Genomic DNA, 15,952 nt, shown 5'->3' with positions numbered 1-15,952 from the left:
CATTTGTCTGCAACAATGACGCGAGGATGCTGAAAATGTTAATCTGTGAAAACATGACAACGTTTTACATGATTGATTTTCTGCTGACGGAGAAGTTAATCCGGTCACATTCATGAAGGTCCAGGCGAATTCAGCTGGGTTGGAGCGAAGGCAGAAATGCACATTGTGTTACTGTTGTCGATGCTTTTTGCACTTCTAGTTACAAAATCATTAACTCCATTAACTCATAGTTGAGGAAGTCCATGCAGAACTCTTCTTTTACAGGATACGATCCATGGGGATGAATAATGACGTCACTAGGTGACGAGATCACATCTATTATGACGCATGTGAATCCAGTTCCTCGTCGCATTCCGATCCAGTCCAGCCTGTGTTGTCGCTGTGGCGCAATGCATTGTGGGGGCACGCTCTGACGGACGAGTCAAGATGGCGATGAACGTCAGGCGTAGGAAAGAAGCCTGCTGCGCGAAGGCCGTGAATGAAGTTTTCAACAGATAATCTTTTGTCTCTTGCCTGTTTGCACTTTAGTAATCGATTTACTCAAGTCGTCTTCGGGGGAAGAATCTGCACATTCACGAACATCAACAGAAGCGAGTACAGCGGAGGATAAAGCCTCGTATGAGTTCCGACGAGAAGGAGGACTGTGAGTGTGCGCCACCACAGGCCGAGTCTAGCCCCGCCGGAGGAGCATACAGGTCGGTACGGCGACAGGCGCGAGAGCCGGGGATGCTAGGCTAAACACGAGCAGACTGGGAGTTAGCTAGCTGTTCCTGGTAGCTGCGGAAATGCTGTTTTTATATTGTATTCATAAACATGTTTTGGCAAACGGTGCCGCGGACATTAGTTTATGAGTAAATTACATTTTGTGCTACTTTGAAAGCGCCCCTCTGTGACAATTCTTTTATTAAAGCCTTGCAGACTAGCTAGTTTTTTTTGGCTATATGTAGCTCATTAGCTTGCTAAATCAGCGACTGTATAACAGAGAGCCTGGTATTTCCTCTACCCTTCTGTTGGTTGAATGTGGGATATGTTAGAAACGCATTTTGACCGTCAGCAACAGCGTGTGTTTGCTAACTATCTAAATATTCAACAGAACACTGAATGGGACCTCCATTGCTAATTTGCTAGCCCGGTGCTCTAAGCTACAGGCGCCGGATTCAATGTTTTAGCTCGCGTTTATTTTCCATTTCAAGTCGAATCTTTTTTTTAAATGAAAATGTATTTCCATAACCCCATAGAATCTCTGTTAATGCAACCAACAGAGATTCAACATGACTTTTGCTGCGCGTTCTTATCGTTCTTATTTGCTGTTCCTTTAGAGAATACGAGGAGCCTGAATTAGAGAACCCAGAAGCAAGCCGAATGTAAGTAAAACATGGTTTACAGTCAAGCGAAAATGTCTGTTCCGTCTTTTGAAGACTGCCCTGAGAGGGGCAAACAGCGGAATCATTTTCTCCCAGCCAAAACTCAATTCATGGTTAACACGCTCGTCCTATGTAGACGGTGAAATACAGGAATAGATATTCCTGTATTTAGTTTCTGATCTCTGATACAAGCGGTCGAAATGAGTTTCCTCTGCAGGGTGGCTGGGGTCGCACCCTTAGAGACGGGGTGAGGAGCTCAGTCACCGGGGAGGAGCTCAGAGTCGAGCCGCCGGTCCCGAGGAGGCTCGGTGCATCTATTTCGGACGCCTTCCCTGGGGAGGTGTTCCCGTGCTTGGAAGACCCAGGATATGCTCAGCTGGCCCTGGGAACACCTCGGGGGGACCCCCCCCCCCCCCACCCTGGGAAGAGCTGGAGGAGGTGGCTGGGGCGAGGGAAGTCTGGAACTGTTGCCTCGGCGACCCGGCCCCTGATAATTGGAAGAAGATGGATGGATATAAAACAAAAAAAAACACGAACTGCATACAAATAATGATCTCTGTCGACACCAACATTTATTGGTTGTTTATTTGGGCTGTTTTATGTGACGCATGTACATATTTTTTTTACTTCTGAATGCAGGAAGCGAGCGGCTGCCAAGCATCTAATAGAACGTTATTACCACCAGTTAACGGAGGGCTGCGGCAATGAGTTGTGCTCCAACTCGCGGTGCGCCTCGTCGGCCGGTTTCAGTCGCATGGACAACAACGCGGCGGCGGTTAAGGCCCTGGAGCTGTACAAGGTCAACGCCAAGTTGTGTGACCCCCACCCCTCGAAGAAAGGCAGCGCCTCGGCCTACCTGGAGAGCAGCGCCCTCAGCAACTCGGCCCGCGGCAATAGGAAAGTGAACCACAGGGACTTCCACTCTGTCAGAGACAATTTTAAAGGTGAGCCGTGGCTGGAAATTCAGGAGTTGCTGGAAAAAAAGAGAGTATTATTACGCAGTTTGATTCTGGAAAGTATTATCTGTATGCGATTAACGTACTTTGATTTGTTCTGTAGATGTAAATTACCTAACGGAGGAGAAAGTGTACGAAATCTTGGACATCTGTGGCGAGAAGGAAGACTACTCGCCTCTGATCCGGGTCATCGGTCGGGTGTTCTCCAGCGCCGAGGGGCTGGTCCAGAGTTTCCGGCGGTCCAAGCCTCACACAAAAGAGGAGCTCAAGTCCCTCCAAGGTAAGGACGAAGACAAGGACGAAGATGAAAAGGAAGCGGCCGCCTGCTGCGCTACGGCGATGGAGGAGGACTCCCCGACTTCGTCTTCGAGGCTCGGCGAGGGCTCGTCGGCGGAGAACGACGTCCAAAAAGCGTCCCCCGACGAGGTGTCGGTGGACATCGAGGCCGTGCGGCGGGTCTACGAGCGCCTGCTGTCCAACGAGAAGATAGAAGCTGCCTTCCTGAACGCGCTGGTGTACCTCTCCCCCAACGTGGAGTGCGACCTGACGTACCACAACGTGTACTCGCGGGACCCGAGCTACCTGAACCTGTTCATCATCGTGATGGAGAACAGCAACCTCCACAGCCCGGAGTACCTGGAGATCGCCCTGCCGCAGTTCTGCAAGGCCATGAGCAAACTCCCGCTGGCCGCCCAGGCCAAGCTGGCGCGGCTGTGGTCGCACTACGGCGCCAAGCAGATCCGCCGCATGGTCGAGACCTTCCAGCAGCTCATCACCTACAAGGTGATCAGCAACGAGTTCAGCAGCCGCAACCTGGTGAACGACGACGACGCCGTGGCGGCGGCCACCAAGTGCTTGAAGGTGGTGTACTACGCCGACGTGCTGGGCGGCGACCTCGACGTGGAGCACAACGAGGAGGAGGACGAGGAGCCCATCCCGGAGTCCAGCGAGCTCACGCTGCAGGAGCTGCTGGGCGAGGAGCGGCGGAACAAGAAGGGCCCGCGGGTGGACCCGCTGGAGACGGAGCTGGGGATCCGCACCGACGACTGCCGGCGGCCGCTCGTCCCCTTCGAGGAGTTCGTCAACGAGCCGCTGAACGAGGTGCTGGAGATGGACAAGGACTACACGTTCTTCAAGGTGGAGACCGAGAACAAGTTCTCCTTCATGACCTGCCCCTTCATCCTGAACGCCGTCACCAAGAACCTGGGCCTGTACTACGACAACCGCATCCGCATGTACAGCGAGCGGCGCATCACGGTGCTCTACAGCCTGGTCCAGGGTCAGCAGCTCAACCCCTACCTGAGGCTGAAAGTGCGCCGGGACCACATCATCGACGACGCCCTGGTCCGGGTACGTGGAGTCCAGTGGAGATCGTTTGACTTTGTGTTTTTAGGCGTTCCCTCCATCTCTTCTTTCCTCGCGTCTCCAGCTGGAAATGATCGCGATGGAGAATCCGGCCGACTTGAAGAAGCAGCTGTACGTGGAGTTCGAAGGCGAGCAAGGCGTCGACGAAGGAGGCGTTTCCAAAGAGTTCTTCCAGCTGGTGGTCGAGGAGATCTTCAACCCTGACATTGGTGAGACAAACGAGAGACGTGCGATTGACGGTCACCCGATGAGCTCCACGGGGGGGGTTTCCTCGTTGAATCGGTTAAACTACGGCTTTCTCCCGCAGGCATGTTCACGTACGACGAGCGCACCAAGCTTTTTTGGTTCAACCCGTCGTCGTTTGAGAACGAGGGACAGTACACGCTGATCGGCATCGTCCTCGGCCTGGCCATCTACAACAACTGCATTCTGGACGTCCACTTTCCCATGGTGGTTTACAGGAAGTTGATGGGCAAGAAAGGGACTTTCAGGGACTTGGCCGACGCCAACCCGGTGAGAAGTCGGATCGCCGCGGCGTCGATCGAGTCGCGTCGACCTTGGGTACCCGGATTGTGATTTTTCTCGCCGTCTGTGTTTGGGGGAAGGTTCTCCACCAGAGCCTCAACGAGCTGCTGGAGTACGAGGGCAGCGTGGAGGAAGACATGATGATCACCTTCCAGATCTCTCAGACGGACCTCTTCGGGAATCCGCTCATGTACGACTTGAGGGAAAATGGCGACAAGATTCCGGTCACGAATGAAAACCGGAAGGTGAGCGTTGCGTCCTGTCCTTCAGGTCTTACTCTGAGTAGCTCTTTTGTTTTTATTTATGTTTTTCACACACATTCTTAACGCAGACGTGTGTTTTTTGTTTGCACGGCCAAATTTCCGTTTTTTTATTTGCACATTTTCTACTTCAGAGGCAAAATAACAAAGTATCAAAATAAATCTTCAAACTTGAGGTAAATTGTGTTCTCTGTGTTTTTTCTGTGTGTTTTTTCTGTGTGTGTGCAGGAGTTTGTCGCGCAGTACGCCGAGTACATGCTGAACAAAAGCGTGGAAAAGCAGTTCAAAGCGTTCAGAAGAGGCTTCCACATGGTCACCAACGAGTCGCCGCTCAAGTATCTGTTCCGGCCCGAGGAAATCGAGCTGCTCATCTGCGGAAGCAGAGTAAGATCCGGCGCCGGCGCTTTGGAGGTGTCAGCGAGTTTGTTTAAGCCTGATTTGTGTTTCATCCTTCCGCAGAACCTGGACTTCCTAGCGCTGGAAGAAACGACGGAATACGACGGCGGCTACAACAGAGACTCGCGGATCATCAGGTGAGATCGCGAATGGGTCCGCTGCACTTTAAATGTCGGAGCGGCGCCCGCTCAGCCCGCCCGTGTTCGTTTTGCAGGGAGTTCTGGGAGACGCTGCACTCGTTCGGCGAGGAGCAGAAGCGCCTCTTTCTGCAGTTCACCACCGGCACCGACCGGGCGCCGGTGGGCGGGCTCGGGAAGCTGAAGATGATCATCGCCAAGAACGGGCCCGACACGGACAGGTGAGCCGCCGCCTGTAAACAACGCAGAAACGCGTCCTTGAGTGCTTCGGGTCTCTCCATTGTGGTTGTCGTGATGTTTCTGTGTCGCTTCTGTGTCGCTTCACGCAGCGGTTTCTTGTTGTTGTCGTTGTTTTCCTGGCAGGTTACCAACATCTCACACTTGCTTTAACGTGCTGCTGCTGCCCGAGTACGGCAGCAAGGAGAAGCTCAGGGAGAGACTGCTGAAAGCAATCACCTATGCCAAAGGGTTCGGCATGCTCTGAGCCCCCCCCCCTCTCTGCTCCAGACCCCGCAGCGAAAGGACTCCTTTTCACAAAGCCCCCCCCCCTAAAAAGGTGACGAAAGACAAACGGACCCAGAGTAAGCGCGTAAATCGAGCGTGAGAAATAACGAAACGGCGCTCTAGTTCTTCTGTGCCTGCATCAGTCAGCATAAGCACAGAGACCTTCTGATCAAAGACCCCCCCCCCTTTTAATCCACATTATGTGAATGTGCTGCAGCCTCCCCGTTCTTTTTCTTTCTCTGTACAGAAAGGATGATTATTTCCTTATTTATTTCGAGGGTAAAATTCGTTCTTTGTCAGGCCCTCCCTCTTTTGGTCGCTCCTCTCCTCGGGGGTGGGGGGTGTAACACGAAGGGTTAATATTAAACGATGTATCAGCAAGTTGATAGAGAACATTTATTGAACAAAAAAACCATGTCAAAGTAGCCGTAAAGGCCGAGTCCCAAGCTGCGGACAGAATCTACTCATAGAGGAAGTGGCGCTCGCTGGCCACGCCCAGTTTCTGACTCAAACAGGCACATTGTAAAACAACGATCCTTTCTTTTTTTATATATATTATTATTTTTGGCCCTTTTTCTTTAGAGAGGGAAGGGGTTAGACTTTTGTCAGAGATGTGTAAGTGCACTTAGACATTCTCCGAATGTTTGTTTCTTTGGCCACAGGCTGCCATGATTGTGTGATTTTTTTTTTTTAACTTTTTTCCATGTCTTCCTGTGTTGACTATTCTAAATAATAAAAAAAACAACAGTATTTATATATCAGTGCGGCTGGAACTACAATACCCATACTGTGCGCTATGGAGGATGTACCCATGTAGGCCGGTCGGTCGCTGATATGGACGACGGAGCTCCTTGTGCCAAATTAAACAAGTCTGGAAAACCCCAGCAAAATACGTCCCACATAGTCAACACGGAAGTTTGAGTTTAACAGCACGACAAATGGGCTGTGCTATGAAGGGAGTTGAAATGACTGCATTCATCTCATCCGGGGGGGGGGGTCATAAAGGAAAATCTACTTAACAAGAGGTACTATGACTGTGAATGAGATGCTGGAATCTGTGTCGATTTATTTTGGCCATATTTTTTTTTTCCTGATGCAAAAACGAAACCGGACAGACGGGGGAGGCTTGTGTTTGATCTATTTTAGCTGACAGACGGACGTAGCATTGAATGAGATGGTTTTGGCATTTGCAAATACTGAAGAGGAAGGGGTTAACAAGAAAGTAGAACACGTACTTTGAGTGAATTCAGCTTTCAATCGTTGCCGCGAGCATCTCGACTGATTATATTCCATTGATTGTCAGAATAACACAGATTAAATCTGTTCTCGTCCATTTGGGAATTTAAGTTAATGTTTTTATTTCTCAGATTATTTCCTGCCACTGTTTCTTCTCCATTTAGGTGTCCTTAAACTGCTGGTCTGAAGGACTAGTTACATTTATTAACTACAAAGATGACCAGCTAATGACAGTTGAGATTAAATTACCAGGAAAGCAGGTAAAATATCCACCTTCTGTAGCGCAGGTTGATTGAATTCCCTTTTAAATTAGGCCGTTGTACTTCCACATGGAGTATGGAAAATGAGTATTTGAACACCCTGCGATTTTGCAAGTTGTCCCATTTAGAAATTGGAGAGGGGGGGGGGGTCTGACATGTTCATCGTAGGTGCATTTCCACTGTGAGAGAAAAATAAAAAAAATCCGGAAATCACACTGTATCATTCTTACATTTTTTTTATTTATGTTATTGCTGCAAATAAGTATTTGAACACCAGAAGAAGAAAAAAAAATCAGTGTTGGTATTTGGTACAGAAGCTTTTCTTTCCAATGATGGAGGTCAAACTTCTTCTCTGTCTCTGGAAAGTTTTACGTTTAGGTGACTCGTCTGGATTTGTAAGACGCTCTTTAAAACAGATTCATTTCACTGGTTTAAATGTTTGCAGGTTTAAACATGCCTCTTTTTATACTCTAAATTCTGCAGCACAAGTCGCACGTCTGCAGTTAAAACCAGTTTACGCTGACTTGATAAATAAAAAACAATGTGAACCCATTTTGAAATGTGCCCTTTAGCAGTTTATTTCCTTTTGCGTATCTAGCAGCTGTTTAACTAGGATAGGTTAAATATTTAAAACAAAACATATTTGCAAATATACACTCATCCTGAACTTGATGCCTTCAACATGTTTTAAACAAGTTGGGACAGGGACACCAATATTTTTTTTTAAAAAAGGCTGGAACGTTTGTGGAATGGTTGTTGGGAGTAGTCATGGCAACCTGAATACAGGCACCAAACACCGCCCAACCATTGCTGCACACGACCCTCCAAGCCATCCGTCCTTGCGATGCTCTCACTTTCACATCCTTCAGCCAGAGCGGGGCCAGATGGGATTGCAAAATTCAGTTTATTGTTTTAATCCTTAAATCGAGTCCTTTGGATGTGGTACTTTTGTATTATACTTTAGTCTGAATGACTTTTGCGTACAAGCAAAGCGTGTAATACGATGTAGTACTGCAGATATGCAAAGTAGCATGCTTGGATCATTGGTCCAAAAATGCAATGACAGGGTTTTGATTCTAATTACAACAAACTTTTACCTTAATATCTTCCTTTGTTAATCCAAATTTAATTTGTCGAATGCAGCACGTGTATCTCATAGAAAGCAAGGAGTGGTTTGCAAAAAAAAAAGGTTTTCTAAAGGAGCAGCTTGAAAAGCATCGTTTTTCCATATTGTCTCGCGCTATAACTTTTTGATATAAAACAACGAGCCCAAGCCAGATGTAGACCTCGGCTGATGAAAAGGTCAACTTGCATCAAGGTTACATCCCTATGTGAAGAGTCCGACAGCCGTTCTGTGATGGACCGAGGAACCGATGTCCTGAAGTCCATGAGCCCGGACCGACGTACTGACGCACGTCCAACGCTACTCGTCGACTCTGAGGGTTCGGACCTTGTTGGACATATTAGCGAGCCGCTGCACGAGCTTACTCTGGGAGGATTCATAATGGGCGTTCAGCTTTCGAAATTTGGTTGTCATGACCTCCAAGCTACCTTCGATCCGGCTGACTTTATTCTCCAAGTCTTTGGCGTCAGTAGCGGCGACCAGCGACTCGTCGATTAGATTGTCTTTCATCAGGATGGCCCTTCCCTTCTCCTCCAGGGCGTTTTTGGCGTCGGGGTACTCGGTTAGTGCCTCCATCAGGTCGTCTTTGGATAGGGCGAAGAGGTCGGAGTAGCCGACGCTCCGGATGTTGGCTGTTCGGCGGTTGCCTGCCTTGCTTCCCTTAATGCCTAGGATGCTGATTTCTCCAAAGTACGCTCCATCGCTGAGAACCACAAACTGGGTAACCCCGTCGTCTGCTACGACGGCCAGTTTGCCTCCTTTAATGATGTACATTTCCCTGCCAATATCCCCCTTTTTACAGATGTAGTCCCCCGGACTGAACACTTGGGGCTGAAGTTTGAGGACCAACTCCACGAGCAAGCCTGCTTCACAGTCTTGAAAGATGCGCACTTTGCTCAGAGTCTCCAAATGTACGTTGATGGCTAGCTCAGCCTTCAGCTTGTCTGGCAGGTTCTTCAAGACCTGCTTTTCGTCGCAGGTCTTCTCTTCTGTCCACAGGTAGTCAAACCACTTCACCACCCTTGCCTCCATGTCTTTGCTGACCTTACGGAATTGCATGTACTGCTTGATGGAGTCGACCTTCGCTTGGAACTCTACGCGTGCGGTGTTCATGTTAGAAATCATGGCGCCGACGTTGCCTACGATTGTAGCAAATATCAGAACCCCAGTGAGGAAGTCGGCGACCACAAAAAAGTATTCGATATCTTGCACCGGGGGTGGGGTCTCGCCAATCGTGGTCAAGGTGAGAGTGGACCAGTAAAAGCAGTAGATGTACTGTCTGGCCAGGCGGGCGTCGTTGGGATTCTTTGTGTCTGGGTATACCCAGGTGTCCGATCCGAAACCAATCGCCTTGGAGATGGCGAAGTAAAGGCAGCCGTTCCAGTGAATGATGATCACGATGTAAAGCAGGAGATTGGCAATTCTGAAGATGTTGGGGAAATTGGTTCGCGTCTCGGTCCGATCAAACATCTCAAAGAGCCGGGACAACCTAAAGAGACGGTTGAACCTCAACTCTGGGTTGTTGGTTCCAACTTTGAGGTAGACGACGTCAGTGGGAAGCACCGAGACGACGTCCAGTCTGAACTGGCGGGTCTTCATGTACTTTTCTTTCAGGACCTTCTCATCCCTTACGAGCAAGCCTTGCTCCAGAAAGCCTGTTGGTGCGTTAGAATACGGTTAGCGCAGTGTAATCGGGGTGCACATATATAGTGAGGTTTCAATTACTGACCAGTCCTGGTTCTGATAAACATGTCGGTGCAGTAGAGCGCGTCTGAAAAGTAGTCCAAAGCGATCCACAGGGTTGAGTTTGAGTATTGCAGTTTGTCAAAACAGGCCCTACGGGGAAGCGGGTCCGTGACGGAGTGGTCAGAAACACGATGTTAAAAATCAGGGAATGAAACGCCGTTAGTTCAGACCTGGCCACCAGTAGCATGAGGTTGTAAAACACCGGGATGGATATTGTGCACAGCCAGTAATAGTACATATCCGTGGCGGGGTCCATGATCCACACCTCCTTCCTGGATGAGGAAAAGGAAGGACGTTTAGGTAACAAACTGATGTGTGTGGCCCAAAAGCAAAATTGGGACAAACCATTACAACCAGCTGAAGCATCCTTTTCAATTTAGTGGGAAACGTAAGTTCCTGAAGACGCCAAAACTACTTACGGTTCTTCCTTTTTGCCATCCTTTTTGTCATCTTTCTTCTCGTCTTTTTTAGGCTCCTCGTCTTTTTTGCTGTCATCACAGACACACACAGGCGGGTGAGTTGCACGTTCGATCATCCGGCTTTGCCGCACACGCTCACGGGATGTTGTTGCGGACGCGTACGTTACCTGGGCCCGTTCGCCGCGTCGTTAACGCCGGCCCCCGCTGGCCCAACGCTACGTCTCCAAAAGCGCATCGTGTTCGACCACCTTGGAAAACAATAGCAATGGACATACGTACACGCAACTTCCTGTGCGTGCCCATCCTAACTCGACCTTAGTGAGGGAGACTGATTCCATATACAGGCAGTAAGAGCTACTTCGCTTAGTCTCATTAAGCACATCTTAAATCCTTCTCTCCCAGATTGCATTGGCTGAAATTAGATGGACTGCGTGAAATGAGTTTACCTGAATCTCTGAATCGCGACGACGAGCGAGGAGGAGACGTCAGGGCGAGCTCTTGGTGAATCCCGTGTTATTCCTTTTCTTCTCCTTCTTCCATCCTATCAAATGTGAGGAAAGTCGAACGTGCTCTTTGATGATATCCCGCTCAGAAGCAAGCGACCCTCGTACGTAACTATGGACAAGGTATTCTGCTGCGGAGGGGCTCTCCCCGTTCATCCACTCTGCACCTGAGAATAAGGGAGGGGGAGGAGTAAGAGGAGGCTTCAACATCTTTAATAGACCTGAGCCTGCCTGAGAGGACACACACACACACACACACACACACAGGAAATCCTCGTAGTTTGTGGACGGACAGCCGCAAAGTGAGACATCAGAGTCCACCTCCAGGCCTCAGAGAGGAGCGGGACAATCCCAGCTAATCCTATCTCTGCTTCCTCTGCTGTCGTCCTCCCCCCTGGATTCTAATCTGACGGGGCGGAGTCAGATTAGGTCCTGTAAATGAGATTAGATGTAATCTGGTTGATTCTTTTTGCGAGCGCGGGCGTTAAAATGATTCAAAGCTGTCTACCAGGCTCCAACAAGGGCTGCTCAGGCTACGCTAACGGAGCTTGTTCATAGGAAATCAGTGGCCCCCATGGGGGTACCCATAATTGCTGAGCTGCCATGGATGCGGTTTGTTGTCTCCAGGTCTCCCAGGATGCCTGTCGGATCGCTCTGAGCTGATTCAATCGTCGCTTTCACCCACGAGACCGAAAGCTCACCTCAGCAAACGGGGGGGGGGGGGGGGGGGGGGCGTGTTTAACGATAATCCAAACACACACACGGTGCTTTGGCCCCCCCGCATTGACAAGAAACCGGACTGGGCTCGGAACGCCGAAGCCCCTCATCAGAAGGGCCGGAGCCGCTTCTATCTCCGGAGGAGGCCCGGGGCCCTCAATGTGCAGAGTCTTCATTTCCTGTTTCTACGTTTTGTTGAGTCGAGCACTTGGAAATAGAATTTCCCTCTGGGATCAATAAAAGTATTCTGATTCTGATATGCATTATTTGTAATAAATATTATTACAAATAATAATAATAATAATAATATATGTTTCTAAGGTCATGAGAGAGGGGGCTGGTGTTGGGGAGGACGAGGCGAAGGACAGGGTGAAGTGGAGACCCTGACAGGACAAACCGAAAGTACAGTAGTAGTAAACAAATAGGGACAAAAATGTACGTGTGTGTGTGTGTGTGTGTGTGTATTAGTACAAAATAGAGAACGTCATTGATTTTGAAAAGAAAAGAAATAAAATTGAACTGAAAAACAAAATTCCAAACTTGAAGTCAATTTAAATATTGAATGTGTTCTATTCTATTCCCGGTGAAACATCGCCACCTGCTGACGGTAGAATAATATGACAGACAATCTTTCACATCGCACAAGGTGATGACGTCATTGGTCTCATGAGTCGCATACTGAAGGTCTTATGACGGATACTCACAAACACATGATAAAAAAAAAAAAAACTCAAAGTGGATCCATAAATGGAAAACATTTTTGAAATAAAATGATCAAGGCCTGATAAACGAAGGGGGGGGACCTAAAGCAATTTGGATGGATGACGTCACAGAATGCAGGGAGAGGGAGTACGAGCATCTCCTCTTGACCCTGAGCATGAAGAAGATGATGTCATCCAGAGAGAGAGAGAGAGAGAGAGAGAGGGGGGGGGACTGTCGGACGCTTTTCCTCTCCTCCATTCATCCTCCATTCATCTTTTATTTACCGTAATGATTTAATGAACAAGCAAGGCGCGGCGGATCCCCCACCGTCTCGGTTAGACTCGTTTAGGAGACCCACGCAGCCATGAATTCGGCCGAACGCACCGTGACGTGGCTCATCGCGCTCGGGGTGCTCGACTCGCCCAAGAAAAGCATCCTGGATCCGGAGGCTTTCCTCCAGGCGTCCCTGCGGGATGGAACGGTCCTGTGCCGGCTTCTGGAGAGACTCAGACCCGGAACGCTGCAGGACAAGGTGAGTGGAGATTTTAAAGATTCTTTTTTTTTTTTTTTTGCATTTTGATGTTTTATTTCAAAAATGTCATCAAATCAATGAGCAAAAGAATCGAACACTGAATCGCTTTGTAATTCCATCCATCCATTGATTCCCCCACGAGGAACACGAGCGTTTATTTAAGTCTAAATCGTTTCATCCTATCGAACAGAAATATCATTATTGAAATTATATTTGAAATTAGAGACCTAATTAAGTTACAATCATACGTAATATTTACAATTATTTTATAAATATATTTATTGATGTGGGATTTCCACGACTGTGTTTTGGTTTATCAAACTAGGTCATGCTCCTTTCAGAATAAAGGCACCAAATACGTCTACTATATAGTCTACTATTTATTTGATCATTTTATGCAGCGGATTTTAAGTATTTGTGACCACAATATATTTTTTTCTGCATGTGGCATATATAAAATTTGATGTATGCTAGGAAGAACAAAAATCAAAATGGAAACAAAAAACGAACCACAGTGCACCAACAAACTATTTTGTATGCAACTACTAAATTAAATAGAGTGCTTTTTAAATGTAACATTTACGGAAGGCTTAGTTTAAAACACAAAATGTAAAACAATAAAAAAAAGACAAATCGTTTTTCATCTAATGTTTTATTTTGAAAGTATAAACGGAAGTGCAGCGCATTAGCTCGTTTGATGTTGGTAAGTAGCAAGTGCACCAGCTCCGTCTAGAAAATGAACCTTTATCCGGGGAATAAAACCTTTAACGCATTTAGTAACGCTTATTTAATGTTCCGTGGATATTTATTTAGATTTTTTATTTTTTTGTAGTTTCTACAGGAACCGACGAGCGACGGTGAATATCAGAGGAACGTCACCGATTTCCTGCAAGGCTGCAGGTGTTTCGGCTTGGAGGTGAGTACTAGTATTTATTCGTGTACTCGAGTGAGTTCTGACGCTTTTAAAAAACGTCTACATTTATCAAAACGTTTTTACCCTGCTGTCTACCGGTGACATCTTTTCATGTATTCCTGTAATTTACGTATTCATTGAAAACACAAACACATTTATTCCCAACAGACTGTGTGTTTAAAATGGGAATGTTGGGAAAAGATGTGCCTGAGCTCCGCTGAATCCCAACCATTCCCATTACAGACCGAATTAAGACGCCCGATATGCAACGTTCTAAAGTTCTTCTCCTTTATAAACTCTTTTATAAGGTTTTTATAACTTTTTTAAAGGTTTATAAATGTCCAACTCGGGAAGTTTCAGTTTTTGATTTTCACCGGTTTGACTGCTCCACCTTTTTTTTCCCCCTCCTTGGCAACACAAGATTAAGGACTTCAGAGGTACCCCCTCCCCTCCTTGCTGCGTGCGTGCGTGCGTGTGTGTGTGTGTGTGTGTGTGTGTGTGTAGATTACCAGTGTAAACTCAGACTTTATGTAATCCTGCTCCAGACTTCAGAAGCAGCGGGGATTGTAAACAGTATCTAAACTAGTATTTCTTTGTTGTTGTTGTTTTGGTTTATTATTATCAGTTGTATGTAATAGGAAGCTTTATTTTATTTGTATTTTCATCTGTGTGTGAAATCTATGCATGGAAAGGTAACAAAGTCCATGCTTGATACAGTTATTGGTATCTGCCACGGTGTATATGTACTGTGAGTATTGCAGTAATCAAGTGTGTTTCATTTCCTTCAGCCTTTTGAGGTCAACGACCTCCTGCAGGGACACGCCTTCTCCAAGGTGCTGCATTTCTTGGTCGCCCTGAACAAAGCCACTGAAGGTAAAAAGGAGTTTCTTCATCTGCAGGTTATAATTTTGTCGTTTTCATGCTTTCCATCTTTTCAAATTCTCAAACTTTATTAACGCACGGCTCACGACGCTGACGATTGAACGGCCGCGTGCAGATTTAGCTGAATCTGAAGACGCCGTTCGTGTCCCGCGCTCTTCCTCATTGAGGATCAAGTCGTTTGACTCTCAGAGCAGATCCTCAAAACTCCTTCAGCCTCAGTACCGCAGCCTGGTGAGTTGCCATGGCAACAAGACATATTGACCTATTGGAGCCCCTGGGGTTCTTGACAGGTCAGTTAATGTCGCTCCATATTTTTTTTCCAGGACATGACAGAGGGCAGTGGGCGTGGCCACTCGCAGGCGAAGGCACGCTTCGCCTTCCAGCCGGCCAATGAGGACGAACTGTCGTTTTCCAAGGGTGACATCATCAGCGTGAGCCGGCGGGAAGAGGGGGGTTGGTGGGAAGGATCGCTCGATGGCAAGTGTGGATGGTTCCCCAGCAACTACGTCAGGGAACTGAAAGGAAGTGGTGGGTGGAGCAAGCGTTATTATGCGCACTTAAAAAAAAAAAAAAATCTCTGCTGCAACATTGAAATTGTTACAAAATCTTAAATCTAAATGTTGCCTCGCCTTGAGACGCGTCTGTGTCAAGTTTGGCTGTGTTTGCCCCGAGAGTGGAAAGGAAGGAAAGAAGGAAGGAAGGAAGGAAGTTCTCCAGGAGCACAAAGACAGGACGTTCCGAAGCTGCTTGCCGAGAGGCAGGAAACTTCCTGACAGGAAACAGGAAGCGGGAAGCAAGCAGAAGATTTTATAATGACATACAATCATAAAGGGAAACATGCTCATACTTAACCCCGGGGAGTCCGGGGGGCACTTTGGGGCTTGGGGGGGGGGGTTACTCGGGATTGAAACCTCGGTCTACTGATGAGTGTCTTTGTATCTATCTTTCATTACGGATCACAGACTTTTATTTGATGCACCTGACTTTTGGAATGTTTCTTCTTCTATATAGAGAAGACGTCGGACAAGTCAAAGCCCGGGGCGCTGAAAAGCCCCCCCAAAGGTTTTGACACCAGTATAATCAATAAGACCTACTACAACGTGGTAAGCATCAATCGCACTGTAAAAAACAAAAAAAAACAATGTTTGAATTGCTCTTTTAAGAAAGCCGGTCCTCACCTTTATCGGGACGGTTTCGACTGAAGGACAGAATTATATTATCTTAACTGAAGCTCGTCCTCTGGACAAATTATTTTTCTTCCTCATTCGGTGAAAATAGAAATCATCCCATGAATTTCAGCCTCTTCCGCTCTCCGGTTCAGGTCCTCCAGAACATCCTGGAAGCCGAGAGCGAATATTCCCGGGAGCTGCAGAGCCTCCTCGGCTCCTACCTGCGTTCGCTCGGACCCACGG

General features: G+C 47.6%; 3 protein-coding genes across 3 annotated transcripts in view; 2 read left to right on the top strand and 1 right to left on the bottom strand.

Annotated features, from left to right (window-relative positions):
- The first annotated feature begins 426 nt into the window (after window positions 1–426).
- Window positions 427–5,487, top strand: LOC137911981 (ubiquitin-protein ligase E3A-like). The gene is made up of 11 exons (XM_068756328.1): window positions 427–695; window positions 1,320–1,364; window positions 2,004–2,308; window positions 2,424–3,670; window positions 3,750–3,894; window positions 3,993–4,198; window positions 4,291–4,455; window positions 4,699–4,854; window positions 4,930–5,003; window positions 5,081–5,224; window positions 5,367–5,487. The coding sequence occupies exons 1-11, from the start codon at window positions 619–621 to the stop codon at window positions 5,485–5,487; spliced, it is 2,685 nt and encodes an 894-aa protein (XP_068612429.1). The 5' UTR covers window positions 427–618.
- Window positions 5,488–8,426: 2,939 nt separating this feature from the next.
- On the bottom strand, window positions 8,427–11,382 carry LOC137911862 (cyclic nucleotide-gated channel cone photoreceptor subunit alpha-like). Its single transcript, XM_068756206.1, has 6 exons — window positions 11,379–11,382; window positions 10,810–10,961; window positions 10,292–10,365; window positions 10,043–10,144; window positions 9,856–9,962; window positions 8,427–9,781 (listed from the first exon to the last, which is right to left on the bottom strand). Exons 1-6 carry the CDS (start codon window positions 11,380–11,382, stop codon window positions 8,427–8,429), a joined length of 1,794 nt encoding a protein of 597 aa, XP_068612307.1.
- A 1,195-nt stretch (window positions 11,383–12,577) lies between these two features.
- Window positions 12,578–15,952, top strand: part of LOC137911934 (rho guanine nucleotide exchange factor 7-like) — a 7,231-nt gene continuing 3,856 nt past the window's right edge. The window contains exons 1-7 of the mRNA XM_068756272.1: window positions 12,578–12,745; window positions 13,578–13,661; window positions 14,447–14,531; window positions 14,656–14,771; window positions 14,864–15,068; window positions 15,552–15,643; window positions 15,862–15,952. The exon at window positions 15,862–15,952 is cut by the window's right edge and continues 4 nt beyond it. Of these exons, the coding sequence (XP_068612373.1) occupies window positions 12,578–12,745; window positions 13,578–13,661; window positions 14,447–14,531; window positions 14,656–14,771; window positions 14,864–15,068; window positions 15,552–15,643; window positions 15,862–15,952 (841 nt within the window). The remainder of the gene's footprint in view (window positions 12,746–13,577; window positions 13,662–14,446; window positions 14,532–14,655; window positions 14,772–14,863; window positions 15,069–15,551; window positions 15,644–15,861) is intronic.

This window comes from Brachionichthys hirsutus, chromosome 24, assembly GCF_040956055.1.
Source record: "Brachionichthys hirsutus isolate HB-005 chromosome 24, CSIRO-AGI_Bhir_v1, whole genome shotgun sequence".
Lineage (NCBI taxonomy): Eukaryota > Metazoa > Chordata > Actinopteri > Lophiiformes > Brachionichthyidae > Brachionichthys > Brachionichthys hirsutus.
Note: the sequence above shows the minus strand (reverse complement) of the source record. Positions and strands in the feature narration are given on the sequence as shown.

Excerpts from the sequence above, each read along its gene's own strand:
- LOC137911981 (XM_068756328.1), top strand. The coding sequence starts at position 619 with ATGAGTTCCGACGAGAAGGAGGACTGTGAGTGTGCGCCACCACAGGCC. Across the intron at positions 696-1,319 it reads CCCGCCGGAGGAGCATACAG|AGAATACGAGGAGCCTGAAT; the intron begins GTCGGTACGGCG and ends CTGTTCCTTTAG. Across the intron at positions 1,365-2,003 it reads AACCCAGAAGCAAGCCGAAT|GAAGCGAGCGGCTGCCAAGC; the intron begins GTAAGTAAAACA and ends TTCTGAATGCAG.
- LOC137911862 (XM_068756206.1), bottom strand. Across the intron at positions 9,963-10,042 it reads CTCATGCTACTGGTGGCCAG|GGCCTGTTTTGACAAACTGC; the intron begins GTCTGAACTAAC and ends GCTTCCCCGTAG. Across the intron at positions 9,782-9,855 it reads GTTTATCAGAACCAGGACTG|GCTTTCTGGAGCAAGGCTTG; the intron begins GTCAGTAATTGA and ends ACGCACCAACAG.